Source organism: Mirounga leonina, unplaced genomic scaffold, assembly GCF_011800145.1.
Source record: "Mirounga leonina isolate KUSES-001 unplaced genomic scaffold, KU_Mleo_1.0 Mir_101664, whole genome shotgun sequence".
Lineage (NCBI taxonomy): Eukaryota > Metazoa > Chordata > Mammalia > Carnivora > Phocidae > Mirounga > Mirounga leonina.
In genome coordinates this window covers 1,158,991-1,175,532 of record NW_023270175.1, presented here as the reverse complement: position 1 = coordinate 1,175,532, position 16,542 = coordinate 1,158,991, and the positions used below count along the sequence as shown (strand labels likewise).

Here is a 16,542-nt window from a genome sequence, read left to right as displayed (position 1 = left end):
CCTAAAATATGTACCATCTAGCTCTTTATGCAACAAGTTTGCTGACCCCTGAAATCAAGGAAAGGGGACCCAGACGGGTCATGGAGGGATACTGAAAACGAATACGGCCTCCTACTTGACCATTTTACCAGAGGCGGGACTGGAGCACCATGGGAAGGGAAAGGGAGAAAGAGGAGGAAGAGGAAGGTCTTTAGAAATATTTGCTGACAGAGAATGCCACCCTAAAGCTCTAGTGGAGTCCCTCCTGCCCTCCACCCAAGCCCAAGCGCACACAAGGGACTCCCTCCCCCACCACGGCCCTCACTGACCAGGCCCACAGTGTTGAACAAAACGCCCGTGAATGTTGGAAGTTCATTCAGAATTCGAAGATACTGGAGCTTTGCCTGAATTGCAGAGCCCTGTGGAAACAACCCATGCAGACACGTGAGAAGCCTGAGTTGCACAGGAAAAGCAAACCTGTGTTCTCAGGAAGGAGTGTCAACATCTTAGGACGGGCACTAGTCAGGCTCGTCAGCAAGCCACACCGGGTGTGTGAGGAGACCCTCAGAAAAATGGCAGGAAGGTTCCAGTTTGGACAACTCTTGCCTCTAGTCATCCCGTGTCCCTTTCTAAACCTTCCTCTGACCTCCTGATCCTTGTGCCTTAAAAACCCAGCTTAGTCATTTTGTTCTCAGGATAATTCCAACACCTTCCCCCCAGCTCGGACGTCCCACCTTATCTATACGTCTGTCCTGAGATCCCCTGCTGCTGCCTTGGTACTGGCCATCCCCAGCCAGGGGTCCCAACGATGCCTTTAATCCTGAGCACCCCTAAGCCTCAAGCCTGTTCTTCCTCTGCCATCCCCTCATGGAAAAGTCTCTCTCAGTGGTACCAGCTTCCCCAGGCCTTTGAGCCAGAAACCTGTATCACGCCGGGCTTCCCCCCTCATTCTCTCACCTGAGCGCCATCAGCCACCACGTCACCTTGATTGGACCTCCTAACTTCCTCTCTGACCTACCCATACTCTTTTCCCTCAACCCCTCCCCACTGCTGTTAAGGGTAGCAGCCTCAAACAGAAGTTCAATCATGTCAGCCGCCTGCTTAAATCCTTCAATGCCTTCTTGATGCCCACAGGATGAAGTATGACCCCTCTCCATGGCACACGAGGTGCCCCAGGAACCGGCTCCTGCCAGCTTCTCTGGCTTTCTCTCGTGCCCCCCTCCTGAGGCATGTGTCTTGCACTCTCTGTACTTGCTTATGCAGAACTATTTGCATTTCTTTCCATGCATAATGTTCTCTTATATCCCCACGGCATTGTACTGACGGATCTGCCTGCCTGGGAAAGTCTTCCTCCCCCTCCCGCCTCCCCCTCATCTAGACAAACTCCTATCTGTCTGTCAGGACCCAGATCTGGCATCAAACGCACCAATTCCTGGCCTTTTCTACCTCCCTAAGGCTGGGCTGGGTGTTCCTCCGCCTCCGTGTTTCCAGAGCCCCCACGCCTGTTGCATGGTGTTGTGACCGACTGTCGCTCTATGTTGTGACTGTCATGTTTCCCCACTAGCCTGTGCCTGACTTAAGGCTGTGGAGCAGGCAGGCCTTTTTAATCTGCCTCTCCAGCCCAAGCACTGGCGCGGGGGGGGCGGGGGGGGGCGGATCCTCAAAAAAAAGTGTTTGCTGAGGAGATAGTCGGGGAGGAGGGGAGCGCTGATGTTCTCCCTCTGGGAATAAAACAATTTGATTAAACATGCACAGCAAGGTAGGCCTGACTTAACTCTCTGGGGAAATTTGCATCTTAAAAGAAGCTTGTGGGTAATACAAGTAATCCGGAATGGGTGGTATATGGAGGGGGGGGCAGGGCGGGGCGACTGTGTCCTTTGTCTCTGTCTGTATGCTGATTCTGCGGCCTTTAACCACCCCTCCTGCCTCCTGGGCAAGAAGCAACCAGAAGACTGAGAAGGGCTAGAGACCTTCAGGGCTGGAGGTGGGGTGACTGGGAGTCCCTCAGAGGGCACAGCAGTGACGTGAACCCTCGCCATGCTGCCCAGTGACCCATGCTCCAGGTCAGGCCTTGTCCCACCGGGCTGAGCTTTCATGTCCCAGAATTCCCTATTCCCCGCCTGACGAATTAGAAAGCTAATGAGGAACAGAGCAGTCCTTTCCATGGAAAACATGCCTCCCCAGAGTCCAGTGCTGTCCACACAGCAGGTGCTCAGTCAGCACAGACGAAATGGGCGGAATGATCGGAGAATTGCCTCCTCCTGCACCTCAGCCCGGCCCCTTTGCTTTGAGGATCCTGGGCTCTCGCGGTGACTTGCCCCTGAGCAGCTCAGGTTTGGGGAAAATCCCTCTCCACCATCATCCCCCATATCCAGCCAAACTGGATGTGTACCCAAGTCAAAAATGGGGGTGGGGGGAGTTCCCTCGGAAGACCAGACCTGCTGGGAAACCACACAGGAGAGCTGCACAGCCCCAAGCGCCTGAGCAGGGCCCCAATGGATGACACTTGGTACCTTGGTGCCAGTGGAAGGATGTGTTTGGTGGGCCTTCAGTTGCTGTGAGAGAGATTTCCGAAGGTTCTTCTCTTTGATGCCCTGTAGGAGGGAGGGGGGAAGAAAGGGTTCCAGGCCCCATTCCTTCCTAAGAGCAGAAAGAAGAAAAGCGAGAAATTAGTGAGGGTGACAGAGCGGGGCTGAGAAAAGAAGATGGTGAGGCAGAAATCAGATCTGAGAGGCAGAGGGAGGGAAGGAGCCTGTAAGAAAAAGAGAGGGATGAGGGCAAGAGAATCCCATTGGCCATGATTCTCTGGTAGAAGCTGGAGCTCAAAGGCATCACGGCCTAGGTGTGAGGAACCATAATCCTCATTCCCACCCCGGGGCCCTACATTCCTGAAAAGCATAGCACAGCTCAGTCGTTGCACTTTCTCCCTTTACAGCTATTTGCCACCTTCCCAAAGGGCCCTGGCACAACTCACTCCACATTCTTGAGCGAGATCTTCTGACTAGGTCGAGTGGCCGAGACCGTGATATAGATGTGGAGGGCAGCAAGGCCCAAAAGCATCTCCGGCTTGGGGTCCATTCCAAAGCGTTCGCGGATAACATCGTTCCGACTCTGCAGGAGAGGGCAGTCCAAACCTGTCAGTTAAAAAAGATGTTCCCTCCCCACCCCCCACCCCCCACTCCACCCCAGATCTACTCCCTTGCATCCCAGAAAAGAATGGCAGTGTCCAGTAAGACATCCTAGATAAAGGGGAAGAGGAAATTTCTGCCCTTGGGGGAGAGGCAACAGAGGAACCTTGGGTCTCAGGGACACTATTTTGCTTCATTCAGCAGATCCTGGACAGGCCTCTCAGGGATAGATGCACACAATGGCGAAGTCCAAATGGGCAGAACATCTAGGTCACTGCAAAAGTGAGACACGGCACCACTCTCTTTCTTTCGTCTTGTTACAAAAGGCCTAAACTCACTCCCCAGCCATACAGGGATCTTCTACTAGCTCAGATGGGAATAAAGAGAGATACTGGGAGGAGCTCTCCATAGCACTCTGACCCCAAAGCCCAGGGTGAGAGACGGATTGCAGGGATGGAGCAGATATTCTGTTCCTAGGGGTCTGAAGGTCAAAAGCAGCAATGAGTCAATCTTCTCTATGTTATCCTAAAGGGGGTTCCCTGGAACTACTGGTCAAGGGTATGATAGTGCACAAACCCTGAGGGTTAGAGTCTCAGCTCCTGATGATTCAGCCTAGGTTAGACCAGTTGCCCATTTGGTTGAGGTGAAACCTGGATGAGCCGAGGGACTAGGGAGCCACAGTGGCATCACCACAGCATAGGAGAGAGTGGAAAAGGAATGCTTCATCAGTGATCATCTATGTAGAAAATCCAATGGAATCTACCAAACGCCTACTAAAACTAATGAGTTAGCAAGGCTGCAGGACATAAGAGCAACATACAAAAACCAATTGCATTTCTACATGCTTGCGACAATTGGAAAGTCAAATTACAAGTCAAAACCATTTATAATAGCATTGAAAACTCTAAAATAATTAGGGATAAATCTGTCAAAATAAGTGAAAAGCTGGTACACTGAAAACTAGAATATCCTGATGAGCAAAATTAAAGAAGACCTAAATAAATGTAGAAATATACCATGTTCATGGGTCAGAAGACTCGTTATTAGTACGATGTCAATTCTCCCCAAACTGATCTATAGATTCAACCCAACCCTAATCACAATCACAGCAGATTTTTGGTAGAAATTGACAAGCTAATTCTAAAATTCAATGCAAAGGACCTAGAATGACCAAAACAACTTTGAAAACGAAGAACAAAGTTAGAGAGTAAGTGCTACCTGATTTTAAGACTTACAAAGCTACAGTAATCAAGAGTGTGATGTTGGCATAAAAATAGACAAGTAGATCAATAAAGAGTTCAGAAATAGACCCACACACCTTTATAGACAACTGATTTTTGACAAAGATGCAAAGACAAGACAGTGGGGAAAGGATAGTCTTTTCAACAAATGGTGCAGTCACAGCTGGATGTTCATAATACAAAAGAGAGAGAGAGCGTGCACGAGAGAGAGAAATTTGGTCGATACCTTGTACTGCATAAGAAAAATTATGTCAAAATGGATCACAGACCTAAATGTAAAAACGAAAATGCTAAAACTTCTAGAAAAAAAAAGGAGAAAATCCCTGTGACCTCGAGTTAGGCAAGGATTTCTTCGATATGGCATTATGAGCATGATCCATGAAAGCATTATCCATCAAAGAACAAAGTGAGAAATTAGACTTCATCAAAATTCAAACGTTTGCTCTGTGGAAGACACTGTTTAAAGACTGAAAAGGGAAGCCACAGACTGGGAAAGAAAACTGCAAATAACATATCCAACAAGCAACTTCTATCCAGGATATATAAGGAAGTCTCGTAACTCGGTAACAAGAAGATGAACAACCCCAATAAAAAAGGAGGCAAAAGATTTGAAAAGACACTTCACCAAAAAAGATGTATGTTGTCAAACAAACACATGAAAAGGTGTTTAACATTAGTCGGTGAGAAATGCAAGTGAGATACCACCAAGATACCACTGAATACTATTAAAACGACTTAAAAAATACTGAAAAATACCAAGTGCTGATGAGGACGTAGAGAAACTGGAACTCTCATACATGGCTGGTGGGAATATAAAATGGCACTGCCACTTTGGAAAACAGTATTAGAGTTTCTTTTTAAAAAATGAAAGAAAGAGATCTCCCGTATGATCAAACCATTCCATTCTTAGGTATTTACCCAAGAGAGAAAAGAGCACATGTCATACAAAGACTTGTACATGAATGTTCATAGAAGCTTTGTTCGTAGTAGCCCAAACCTGGAAACAACTCAAATGGCCATCAGCGGGTAAACTGATAAAAACATTTTGGTACATCCATACCATGGAATGCTACTCAACAATAAACAGGAATGGAATAATGAAATACACAACAAAGACAGATCTCCAAGTCATTAGGCTGGGTGAAGTAAGTCGGACCAAAATAAATGTACACACCGTACGGTTTCATTTATATAAAATCTCTAGAAAATGTGAACTCATCTATAGTGACAGAAAGCAGGACAGTGGTTGCCTGGGGATTGGGGGCAGGGAGGGAATTACACAGAAGCCTGAGGAAACTTTTGGGGGGCACTGGATATGCTCAATATCTTGGTTGTGGTGATGGTTTCATGGGTATAAACATGTCGAAACCTACCAAATTGTCATTTTAAATGTGTGCAGTTTATGGGTCAGTCATACCTCAATAAAGCTGTTCGACATAAAAAATAAGAAATTACAGGTGAAGTCCATATCATCATGAAGGGGAGGGACGGGGTGGACACGGTCTTGACACCAAATTCCAAAACAATTGAACCAAGGTGATCCCCGGAAGCTTGGATGAAGACATTTAGGGCCAACAAAATGAGAACTAAACTTAAAGAATTCACAGAGGAGCCACAACTCATTGTCCCCAGAGTGCTGGTAGAGGAGCCCAGGGCTGTTTGAGAAATGTTCCTCACATTTTGGATTGTTAGAAGGGACAACCGCGATGTCTTACAGCATGTCTGCAGGTGTCAGAGACATCATCAGAGATGAGTCTGGAGCTCATTTTTCTCCTCTTGTCAAGCACTCTGTACGTTCTATGGGCACCTAGGACTCAACACAAAACGATCTCATCTTTTCCCCAAACCCATTCCGAAACTCCCTGTATTCCTTCACTTGGAGAATGAGACCACCTCTACCAGACGCACATTGAGTCAAAGCCCATTGGTTCTACCTTTTCATTAGCTCTTGAATCCCGCCCCCCCATCCAAAACTGCCCTGGTTCTGGCCTCCATCATGTCTCCCCCGTAGCTCCCCAGCTGGTGTACTCCCTCGGCACCTGTGTAATCTTTCAAAGTTGCTCATCTGCCCAGGCTGCTCTCCCTTCCACATTTCTGTACCCCCGCCCTACGGCAGAATTTCTTTACCCCTGGCTACTCCCGAGAACCACCTGAGGAATTTAGAAAACATCAGCGTTTGGAGCCCATTCCCATAGATTTTGATTCATTTGGTCGTGGGTGGAGCAGAACATTTTTTTTTTTTTTTCTCCAAGCCTTCTCAGATAATTCTAAGTGCAGCTAGGGGTAAAACCCACTGCCCTAAAGCAGTGGTTCCCAAATGCCACTGGGCATCAGAATTACCCAAATGGGCTCGGTAAACCCGGGATCCTGTGATGGTGACAGAGTGACACGGGTTGCCTGCTCCCCCAAACTGATGAGATCTGCCCAGACACCTAGGCGGGACTTGAGCTACACCAAGCACCGGTCACCAGGCTGAACAACGTGGCCGTGGCCCACAACCGTAGCAGGAAAGGAGAGGGCCTTCAGAGTTACCCGGAGGTTGGAGTACCTTACAGAGCGACTTCATGGTGATGGCAGAACAGCCTGACTGCTTGTTTGTCCATGGGTCTGTCTGTCTGTGTACCCCCAATCAGACTCTACCTGGATGTACAGGTACTCGAAAGCAGCGGGATCCCGACGCAGCAGTTCCACGGGGTCTTTGGGAAAGAAGCTGATTCGGAAGAGGCATTTCATTCCTTGGTAGTGTGTCCGCTGTACCACCTGAATCCCAGGGATGAGAGGGGTGAGGAAAGAGTTCTGGGAATCCCTGGCCCGTGGCCGCAGGGGTGAGAGCCAGCTTGGTGCCTCCTCAGGGCGGGGCTCGGGGCTGAGCGAGGTGGCTGCTTACGCCTGCCTCCCACCCGGCCCACCCCAATTACCCTTCGAGGAAAGGTCTTGCCTGCCCTTCTGGTCCAAAGTGACTAGAAATTTTTTAAAGAACTTTTTTTTAAAGATCTTATTTATTTATTTGAGAGAGAGGCAGAGCGCACGGGCTAGGGGAGGGGCAGAGGGAGAAGCAGACGCCCCGCTGAGCAGGGAGCCTGATGTGGGATTCGATCCCGGGACTCCGGGGTCAGGACCTGAGCCGAAGGCAGACCCTTAACCAACGGAGCCACCCAGGCGCCCCAAAGTGACTAGGATTGTCGAATCACTTAACCAGGACATGGCCTTTACCAACAATGGGGTCTAAGGCCCAAGATACAAGATGGGAAGAGAGGGCTCCTGGTAACTTCTCCGACTCTTCTCGCTGCGGGTCTAACACCTTTATCTTGCAGAGAGGCTCAGCGCCAGCAGAGTAAGTGGCTGATTAAAAAAGCCAAACCAAAGCTTTAAAATCCCATTTGGAGGTATAGGGGAGACAAGCTGGCCATGTATGGGTAACTGCTGAAGCTGCTATAGGTCATGACAATTCATGATACAATTCCTTCTACTCTTGTGGATGTTTGAGGTTGGTTTTTTATGTTTTTTTGGTTTTTGTTTTTTTTGTTTTGCAATAAAAAAGTTTAAAATCCCATTTGGAAAAAGAGACCAATTGGATTCAGAAGGCCTCTTGAGAGGCTGGGTGGGAGGTGCATAGGCCTCCCTTCCAAGCTAACAATCTTCCCTCCACAGGGGGGATCCTGTGAGGCTTTGGACTGCATTTGGCTGAGAGCTAACCTTGAAGAATTGTTCTTTCCTAAAGTCCTTTCTTGTGTGTGTGTGTGTGTGTGTGTGTGTGTGTGTGTCTGATTTTGGTTTTTGTCGCACTTGCATTTAGGCACTTTTTCCCAATTGTCCCTCTCCAATTCCTTCCTTCCCTCTCTGGGAGTCCTGGTTGGCCTCCTTGGCTCTTCTTGGTGCTTCCCCATTGGCGAAGCCAGCATTTTCTGGCTCTCCCCAGGCTCTTTCTCCTACTCTGCCTTGGAAGTGGATGTGGGTGACGTGCTGCCCATCCCCCACTCAGCCCATTCTCAGCCTACACTTGTCCCGGCCTCAGTGGTCTCGATAGACTCCACTTGTTGACCTTTTTGTACTAAAGCCTTCATCGGAAGGCCAAGTTTCCTCTCAGAGACAGAAAAGGCTAGCCGGCAGGGCCCCCAGGAGACAGGAGGCTTGGCACGGCTATCTCAGCATTCTGGGAGCCACGCAGTGACTCACCACCCCACACCTTCCCCACTAGAGACCAAGACTAACAATCTTCATGCCCTTCTCAGGTCATGAGGAACATCGCCCAAAGCCCACTGGATGTGGTTAGTATAGACCTTAACTGAGAACTGTTCATTTCTGGGGGTTGGCTGGCTGAGGAAATCATTATGAATTTTCCAGAAAGAGGGTGCCCGGAGTCCTCTTCTCTATTAGAGGCCACAGGCAGCTCTCAAGCCAGGCCGAAGGAGTTGCTTACATAAGCCAGAGGCTGCTTGTCCTGGAGAAGCAGGAACTTGTGGTTCTGTTCCGGCCCAGCATACTCAAGGACTAGAGCGAAGTGCTCAATGTACCTCAGGGAAAGACGGTCCTGTAATGTTACCATCACATCCTGTGGAAGAGAAGAGAGCCTTGAGAGGCAGATACATTCCAGTTCTATACCACTCTCGGCACCAAACATGGGAGAGGGGGACTGCACCCCAAGAGAGATGGTCCTGGGGAGGGGGCAGAAGCCGGGAGAGTGGCCAGACGGAGACACAGGCCTTTAGGGTGGCCCAGGCATTCTCCAGGATGAGGAGAGGGACCCTGAGTACTTGGGCCCTGGGGAACACCAAAGGTGCAGGGTGGGAGAGGGCGGGGTTTCTAAATTTGGCCTGGCCAGACATCTGACAAAAGGTGGTCATGGCCCTCCCTCCCTCCTTCTCTCCTTCCAGTCAACAAAATGCTTTCGGAGTGCTTACCAAGCGGGCCATTGAATAAGGAAGGCACTATGCTGGTTCTTCCTGACCTTACATAAGTCAGAACCTTCACTCTAGTTTGTCCACCAACCCTTTCCTCAGGAACGAACAAAAGCCAGAGCCACAATCACGTAATTAAAAAGCAGACTATTTCTGGATTCATAATCCAAATCGAATGACTTGAGTTACTGGCAAAATGTTCGTTTTTGATTGTAGCTGGCTTTCAGAGACCATCCATTTAGCAACTTGAAAAATGTGTCCATGCGGAGGAACCACGTCACGTGTCTGTGTAGTCACAAATCTGACTACTTCGGGGTTCTGTCTGCTCTGCTCCCTACTTTAAATATTAGGATGTCTGCAAACCTATCCTTGGGGGCTGCCGGATGTCAGTTTTGAGACTTCGGCCGTCTACTTGCTGTGACTTCAGCACACACTGGGCTCCATTGTGTGTGTGTGTGTGTGTGTGTGTGTTCCTGGAGTCAGCACAGCTCAGACCCCAGAGGCCAGAACGCAGCTGGCTTGGGAATGCGCGGTTCCCTTATACCCAGAGTTGCCAAACAAGCCCCTCAGTGAACATTCAAGGACGCTAAGCCATTCAAACGTGAGGCTGGCAACTGGTGGGTACTTGAGAGCGTCTCTTTGTGGCGTCCAAGTAGCCACAGACGTGCCAGTGCGGATGGAGCTCTGGCGGGGACAAATGAGGCTTTCTTTGCTGTTTAGCTGCACTAGGACTGTGGATGGCCAAGCTGGTGATTGCCAACTGGTGGGACAAGTGGAGCAGCCTCCGTGCCAGGCTGTCGAGTCACCCTGGTACCTCTCTGGGACAAGTTCCCATGAATGGCCAGTGCACTTTCCCTGAAGTCAGGGTGAGATCACAAGCCAGGGGACACTGCTGTCCTGGAAGGCTAGGGCTACCTGGGGGCAACAGTGTCATTGGGTCACTGGGTCATCACTGTGAGGTCGGGAGACACTGGGAGAAGCCTCCGAGGGGAATGAGAGGAGCAAATGTTTTGGTGTGGGGACAGATCTATAGGGGACATACTGACCCACGAATAAATGCCATGGAGGATTCTGATGCAGAGAGATAGCCACATCTGGAGGAGGGGCATTTGGACACCCCTGGGTGGCCTAGTTGTTCTTCAATGTCCCTCCCATAGGCTGAGACCTCCGACAGGCAAGAGACCATCCCAGGATACCCTCAGGAATATGTTTTGGTCCTAGGCCCCTTGGGGGACCCAGCCAGGCCTCAGCCTTCCGAAGAGACTCTCCGTTCCAACGACACGGGTAGGCCGGTGTTTTATAACTTTTATAACTTTATACTGATACTTAGGGCAGGACAATTCTTCATCATTCAGGGACTGTCTCCTTGCAGGACACTCAGCAGCTCTGACCCTCAGACACTCAATGTCAGTAGCACCCCAAACCATGGGATGACCCCCAAATTCCTCAATGCCATCTGGGAGGGGAGTGGCAACTCTGGCCGAGAACCACTGGTGAGGCCGCCCCTGAACACCTGATAATTCCTCTTCGGGAAATTTCCTGGCCCAAGGGTTTCTTTCTTTAGAGGGTTGTCCTGGCCCCAGCCTGAGGACCTCAGGACGCCTATGAGCCAGGGTGGCTTTTCCGGGCAGATAGATGCTATTCCACTGGTTGCGTGGAAATTCATTCTAGGGGGTCCAGAAGAAACAGGAGCAGTTATTTCTGTCCCAGATCAGAGCTGAACCTGGGGGTCAATCGTTTCATTGCCTCTTCTCCTCAGGACGAAGGGAATCGCTACAGCTTTTAGACGGCTGGCCGAGTTCTTAAGAATCACAGCTCAGTAGTTGCTCTCTCTATGAAAGGAATAGCCAAAGGGACTGTTGCTGGACGTTTCCAATCTTGGCTCAGTGCTTAAGATCTGATGGCTATTTCAGAAGCAAAGCATGGCTAAGCTAATCTCCCAAGAGATTGTGTTTGTTGATTTCTGTGTGTATTTGTGCATAGGTGTTACTGTAGCAATATAAATCACCTTTGCTTTATAAATGTTTTAATGATCTTCATACTCCTTAGCTCCTAAGAGTCTTGAAGGACCCGGTATAACACGGACACAACGTAGTTCACAAATAGGTATGCACATACAATGCACTCGTGCTTGTGCGCACATGCGTGGTGTGCATGCACGAGCATGCACACGCAAACACACAGACACATGTAGTTGGGCACTCAGATGCCTCCCCCCACACACACACCCTCACCCGAGGGCTGCGTGTTCTTGCAGCCTGGGGCTCACAGAGGCAGAAGCTCCAAGGCCACCTCGCTCCCCAGCAGCACCTCTGTGCAGACTCACAGACAGTCAGGAACCAGCAGCCATGTGTGCCCCAGAGAGGGCAAAGGCTGACCCGAGAGGGAGGAGACTCTGTATGTACCTTAACAGTGGTCCGGCCATCAAAAGTGAATGATTTAATCTGCCCATTTTCTAAGAAAACTTTCAGGACGTTGGGGATGAGGAGAATAGCTTCTTTCTTCATCATTTTCTGTGAATAAGCAGGGAAAGGTCAAGGAGAGGGGCTCATTTAGAAGGCAGAGGGAAGCCAGAGGAGGAGTATAGAAAGGAAGGGAAGGGAGCGAGTGAAGGAGACAGGGAGCCAAAGATAGGGAAGGACAAGGAGACAGAGGAAAGAACAGATCAGTGATCATGCTACCTGTAGACCAGAACCAAAGGCTCTAAGAAAACATTGGGCCATATCAAAAGTTCACCCTTCATTCGGTATCATGGCGCACCCCCATCCTACTGTGGCTCAGAGTTCTACACCTTAGGGTGGTGCTTGGCCCACAGAGACCACCATGCACTAAAGAGCAGATGGAAGGCCTCCTTAGGACCCACCTCACCCGCCTGCTCTTATATCCTGACACTTCCCTTTCCACCAAGCCCTTCACATGCAGAGATCATGTCCACATCCGTGCCTTTGCTCTGCCAACCCCCTCCCCGCCCCCATAGTCTCCTAGGTCCTTTCTGACCTGGCCCCTGCCTACTTCTCCAGAGTCCTGTCTTGACAGTCCAGGTACCCACCCTGCACTTTCATGCCTCCATACCTCTGACAACCAATCATTCAGGGACTATGTCCTCCCTGCAGGACACTACGCATTTCTGACCCTGAGACACTCAATGCCAATAGCATGCCAAATCGTCGGGATGACCCACAACACCCTCCGACATTTCCAAAAGCTGAGAGTGGGCAGTACTGAACCAAACTGGCAAAGCCCATGTTTGAACGCCTGATAACTTGTTAGCAAAAGTTTTCTTGGCCCAGGTGTTCCTTGATTTACAGAGTGGTGCATATTAAGTTCTCAATAAATATGTGTTACATAAAGACTGTTCTCTCTGCCTTCCTCTTTGCCTCCTTGGCCAACTCCTACTCATCCTTCAAAACCCAGCTTAAATACCAATTCTGTGAAGTCCTGTCCAAACTCATCACGTACTTGGACCTGGTGTTCCCGTGTGTTCTCAGAGTAATGTCACACACACCACTTTCAGTGTTCTTAGCATATTTTTTTTTTAAAGATTTTATTTATTTTTTAGAGAGTGAGTGAGAGAGAAACAGCATGAGAGGGGAGACGGTCAGAGGGAGAAGCAGGCTCCCCGCTGAGCCGGGAGCCCGATGTGGGACTCGATTCCAGGACCCCGGGATCATGACCTGAGCTGAAGGCAGACGCTCAACCATCTGAGCCACCCAGGTGCCCTGTTCTTAGCATATTTTTGAAGAATTTTTGTCTCTCCCAAATGGTGAACTCGTAGCACATCCATGGCCCTATTCAATCTTTGTAGTTCTGACATTGAGCAGAGTCCCTGGCACATAGTTGGTGCTCAATATATGGGTACTGAATATATGAGCAGTAGATGCTTAATATGTGCTTACTTGAATGATCAGAATCATCAGGAGAGTCCAATCATTTCCCTGGGCCATCACCAGGTCTATAGGAACCAAAAAGCTGCCTAAAATGGTCAGAAATCCTTAATTCAGTGGGCATTCATTGAGCCTCTCCTATATGCCCCACACTATGCTAAGTAAGCTCCATGAGGGCCAGGCAAAAATAGAGGACTGGGTTTGGTCTTATATTCTTGTCGTAGAGACCGGGCACATCCACACGAATCCACTAGAGAGCAATTATAAAACCAAAACTAAACCAAAAGCTGTAAGATAGATAAGATTTCCTAGGTGAGACTAATTAGATTTTGATTTTGAAGGAGACGGCGGGCGCAGACCACTAGAGAGGCCCGAAGAGGGCTAGTCCACATCTACGGACTGTCGCGGACATGAAAAAATGAACAAGCAGGTCCTCCCGCGTTGGGGTTTGGTTGGCGGTGGAGGGGAGCCAGGAGTGGGTATAAAGTTGGAAAAGTGTAGACTCCCTGGTTCTCGGCCTGCTCCTGAAATGCCTTGCTCCTACGAAGCCCAGAGGCACTGGATCTCCAGGCTGACACTCGGCGGTGGCAGGTTTTATTTAGCACACTGGGTTGGACTCAGATAATTACTTAATTGATTTTGCTTAAAAATAGGGTTGGCAAGGAACGCCCACAGGATTTATTTTTGCTCTGGCTGCTTAATAAAGCCCCAGAACACCGAGGCAAAAGGAGGATAGGACAGCCTTAGAGTCACCTGGGCCTGGACTCCCCTAGGTCCCAACCAATGGTGAGGCTGCTAGGCTCCACACTGGTGCCATGGGAGGTGGGGGTTGTGACATCAGGCCATTTCCTGAGCACAGCTAGAGCGGGAAGATTGATGTCTGTTTGTCTGTCTCTCAGTCAAGAGCCTCACACTGCACGTGGTGGCCTGTCCAGGAGCGACAGAAGGCACCCTGGGTGGGGGGGCCTAGCCACTCTGGGGCATTTGCTTTCAGGTTGGTCTGGGGTGGGGGCTTGATCTTGCCTGTGGATAGCTGAGATGTATGGAGAGGGGAATCATGGTGGGGGGAGGGGAGAGAGGGGAAGGAAGAGTAGAGGGGAGAGGCAGAGAGGGGAGGAGAAAGGGAAGGGAGAGGTGGAGGGGAAGTTTTCCCCTGGTGGCCTGGTCTTGAGTGATTACTCTGTAATGTTGAGAGTCTGTCCTTTCCAGATTCAATTTGCATCTCCTCTGGCTTTTCAAGGGCTCAGGACACACACGTCCCCTTAGTGGCTTGGCCCTAAGGGTGTCCTTCATCATGATCTGCAGGGTTTCCACGCAGTTCCCTCTTCTCTCTGCTCACCAACCCCCCACTTCTCTTGAACCTCTCCTGCTAGGACGGAGATGGAGCCCAGCCACCAATTATGTGGCGGCTTCCCCAGGGGGACCCTGGAGTCCCCTGGGCTTCTCAGCTGTCCCTGAACGGGGATGGAAGAGGGCCTGGGCTGAGGCTGGGAATGAGTGCCAGGGAAAAGGCGATGGAAGACACCTGTGTCCTCTACCCCTTCTTCTGAGTGGCTCTACTTCAAAGAACTACACAAGTACCTGGCACCCCACAGATTTCCCCACTGGGCTGGGCCTGCTGGCTTCTTTTCTCAACTGCAGCTGTGCTTCGGATGGACAGACATGCCATGGGCCTCCCGGGAGCCCAGCCCGCAGAAGCCTCAAAAGTGCACAAATGCCTGTTAGCTCTGGCTCTCCCCGCCCCCCACCCCCACCCCCACCCCCACCTGGCTATCACGGACTTCTGCACACTCCTGGGGGACTCGGGCCATAATTCATGACTGCTTAATACACACCTCTCTGCCCTCCACCCATCTGTTATGTGGAGCAGACGGCTCAGCTCACGGAAACCCCCACAGAGCCGTGAGAAAGACTGCGGGCTGGCCATGACCGCCCCCCGCCCCCAGCCTGGCAGCTGCATGGCAATGGACCGTCAAGCATCACCTGCTCCTTGAAACCATACCACCCAGTGGGGGACGCTGTGTCATCTCAATCTGAACTACTTTCCCACCCCCCCGACCCCCCAACATCACTGAGTGGTATCCAGGGGCAGGGAAGAGGTGTTCATTTTGCATCCCTTGTGGCACTGAGGACACAGCAGGTGCCTAATCAAAGCTCTGTGACAATGAGAGTCTGTATCATATCCCCCAGGCTGCTCGCTGGGGTCTTCTCCCGTCAAGATGAACCATTGTGGGACCACTTCAATGTGAAGAGAGCTCGATTTCACCAGCCGCTCTCGCTCCGAATCTAGAAAACCACTACCTTCTCCTTCCTGCTTCTGTCAAACAGCCCAGAGATGTTTGTGGAGGGCTGGCTCTGAGTGTAAGCTTTGGTGCTCGGGATGCCACATACTCCTAACTCGCTACTAGTCTGGAGCCCCGTGGTCCTCCCTCTCCAACCCCATTCGTAATGCCGCCCACTCCGAGGAGCCGCAGATGAGCTCCAGAGAGAGACCTCCAGAGCGAGACCTCCATGGCCAGGCTGATTCTAGCCAAGGGCCGAAGACAGGGAGCTAAATAAAGCTGCACTTACTGCGTCTGTTTCTCCAACTGCCACCTGCTCAGAAAATCGGACCTTCGCGGGATTCGATCTCAGCCTGGTCTTCTTCGCAGCGCTGATGAAGGCAGATTTGGGGGACTGCAAAAAGAACAGAGGGCCAGTGAGTTCTCCATCCCTGGGATAAACCTGACCTTTGCCACGCTGGAGTTAAGATGTCTCAGTACGGGTACACTTGGCCTTACTGATCAATAAGTCAATAAGTAAGTATTGATTCCCTACTAGGTGCGAGGCAATGTGCTAAGTGCTTCCTTCTACGATTGGTGTGTTCTGAAAAAAGCTGGACATGAATAGAATTTAGGTAAATCGAATCCCGTTATTAACACTCTAGGCCTAGGGGAGTTTGCAAAAATTCTTTAGTGATAACATACACTGAATAAGTACATATTTGGTTTTCGTAGCGTGAGATACACCTAAATGGTGGCTTTTATTAATCTGAATACGAGCATCTCAAAGGAGTTACAGGAATGATCTTATTCATCTCATAGATATGCCCTGCCCCCAGGAAGGAGACTAAAGAAAATGATTCAAGGAAAATCAGGAGTCTTGCTGAGGGGCCCCCTCATGTCTTTGGGGGCATTTATTCATTTGTGTGGCCAATTTAGGGAGGACCTCCTACTTGCAGGCACTGTTCTAGGTGATGAGGGATTCAGCAGTGAGCAACACAAAGCTCCCAGGCCTCAAAGAGCATCCATCTAGCGGGATCAGACAGACAATAAACAAATCAATACCCTTTAGGTAGCAAAGAAGGACCCCGAGGCCAAATCAAGCAGGGTGAAGGGCTACACAAGAGAATGCACGAGTGAGGAGGGGTGAG

At 50.1% G+C, this 16,542-nt stretch overlaps 1 protein-coding gene across 1 annotated transcript in view; it reads right to left on the bottom strand.

Moving 5' to 3' along the window:
* Window positions 1-16,542, bottom strand: part of FRMPD3 (FERM and PDZ domain containing 3) — a 59,650-nt gene that overhangs the window by 25,440 nt on the left and 17,668 nt on the right. The window contains exons 5-11 of the mRNA XM_035005331.1: window positions 15,702-15,806; window positions 11,652-11,759; window positions 8,769-8,900; window positions 6,989-7,108; window positions 2,954-3,090; window positions 2,493-2,619; window positions 309-398 (exon numbers count right to left, since the gene is read on the bottom strand). Of these exons, the coding sequence (XP_034861222.1) occupies window positions 309-398; window positions 2,493-2,619; window positions 2,954-3,090; window positions 6,989-7,108; window positions 8,769-8,900; window positions 11,652-11,759; window positions 15,702-15,806 (819 nt within the window). The remainder of the gene's footprint in view (window positions 1-308; window positions 399-2,492; window positions 2,620-2,953; window positions 3,091-6,988; window positions 7,109-8,768; window positions 8,901-11,651; window positions 11,760-15,701; window positions 15,807-16,542) is intronic.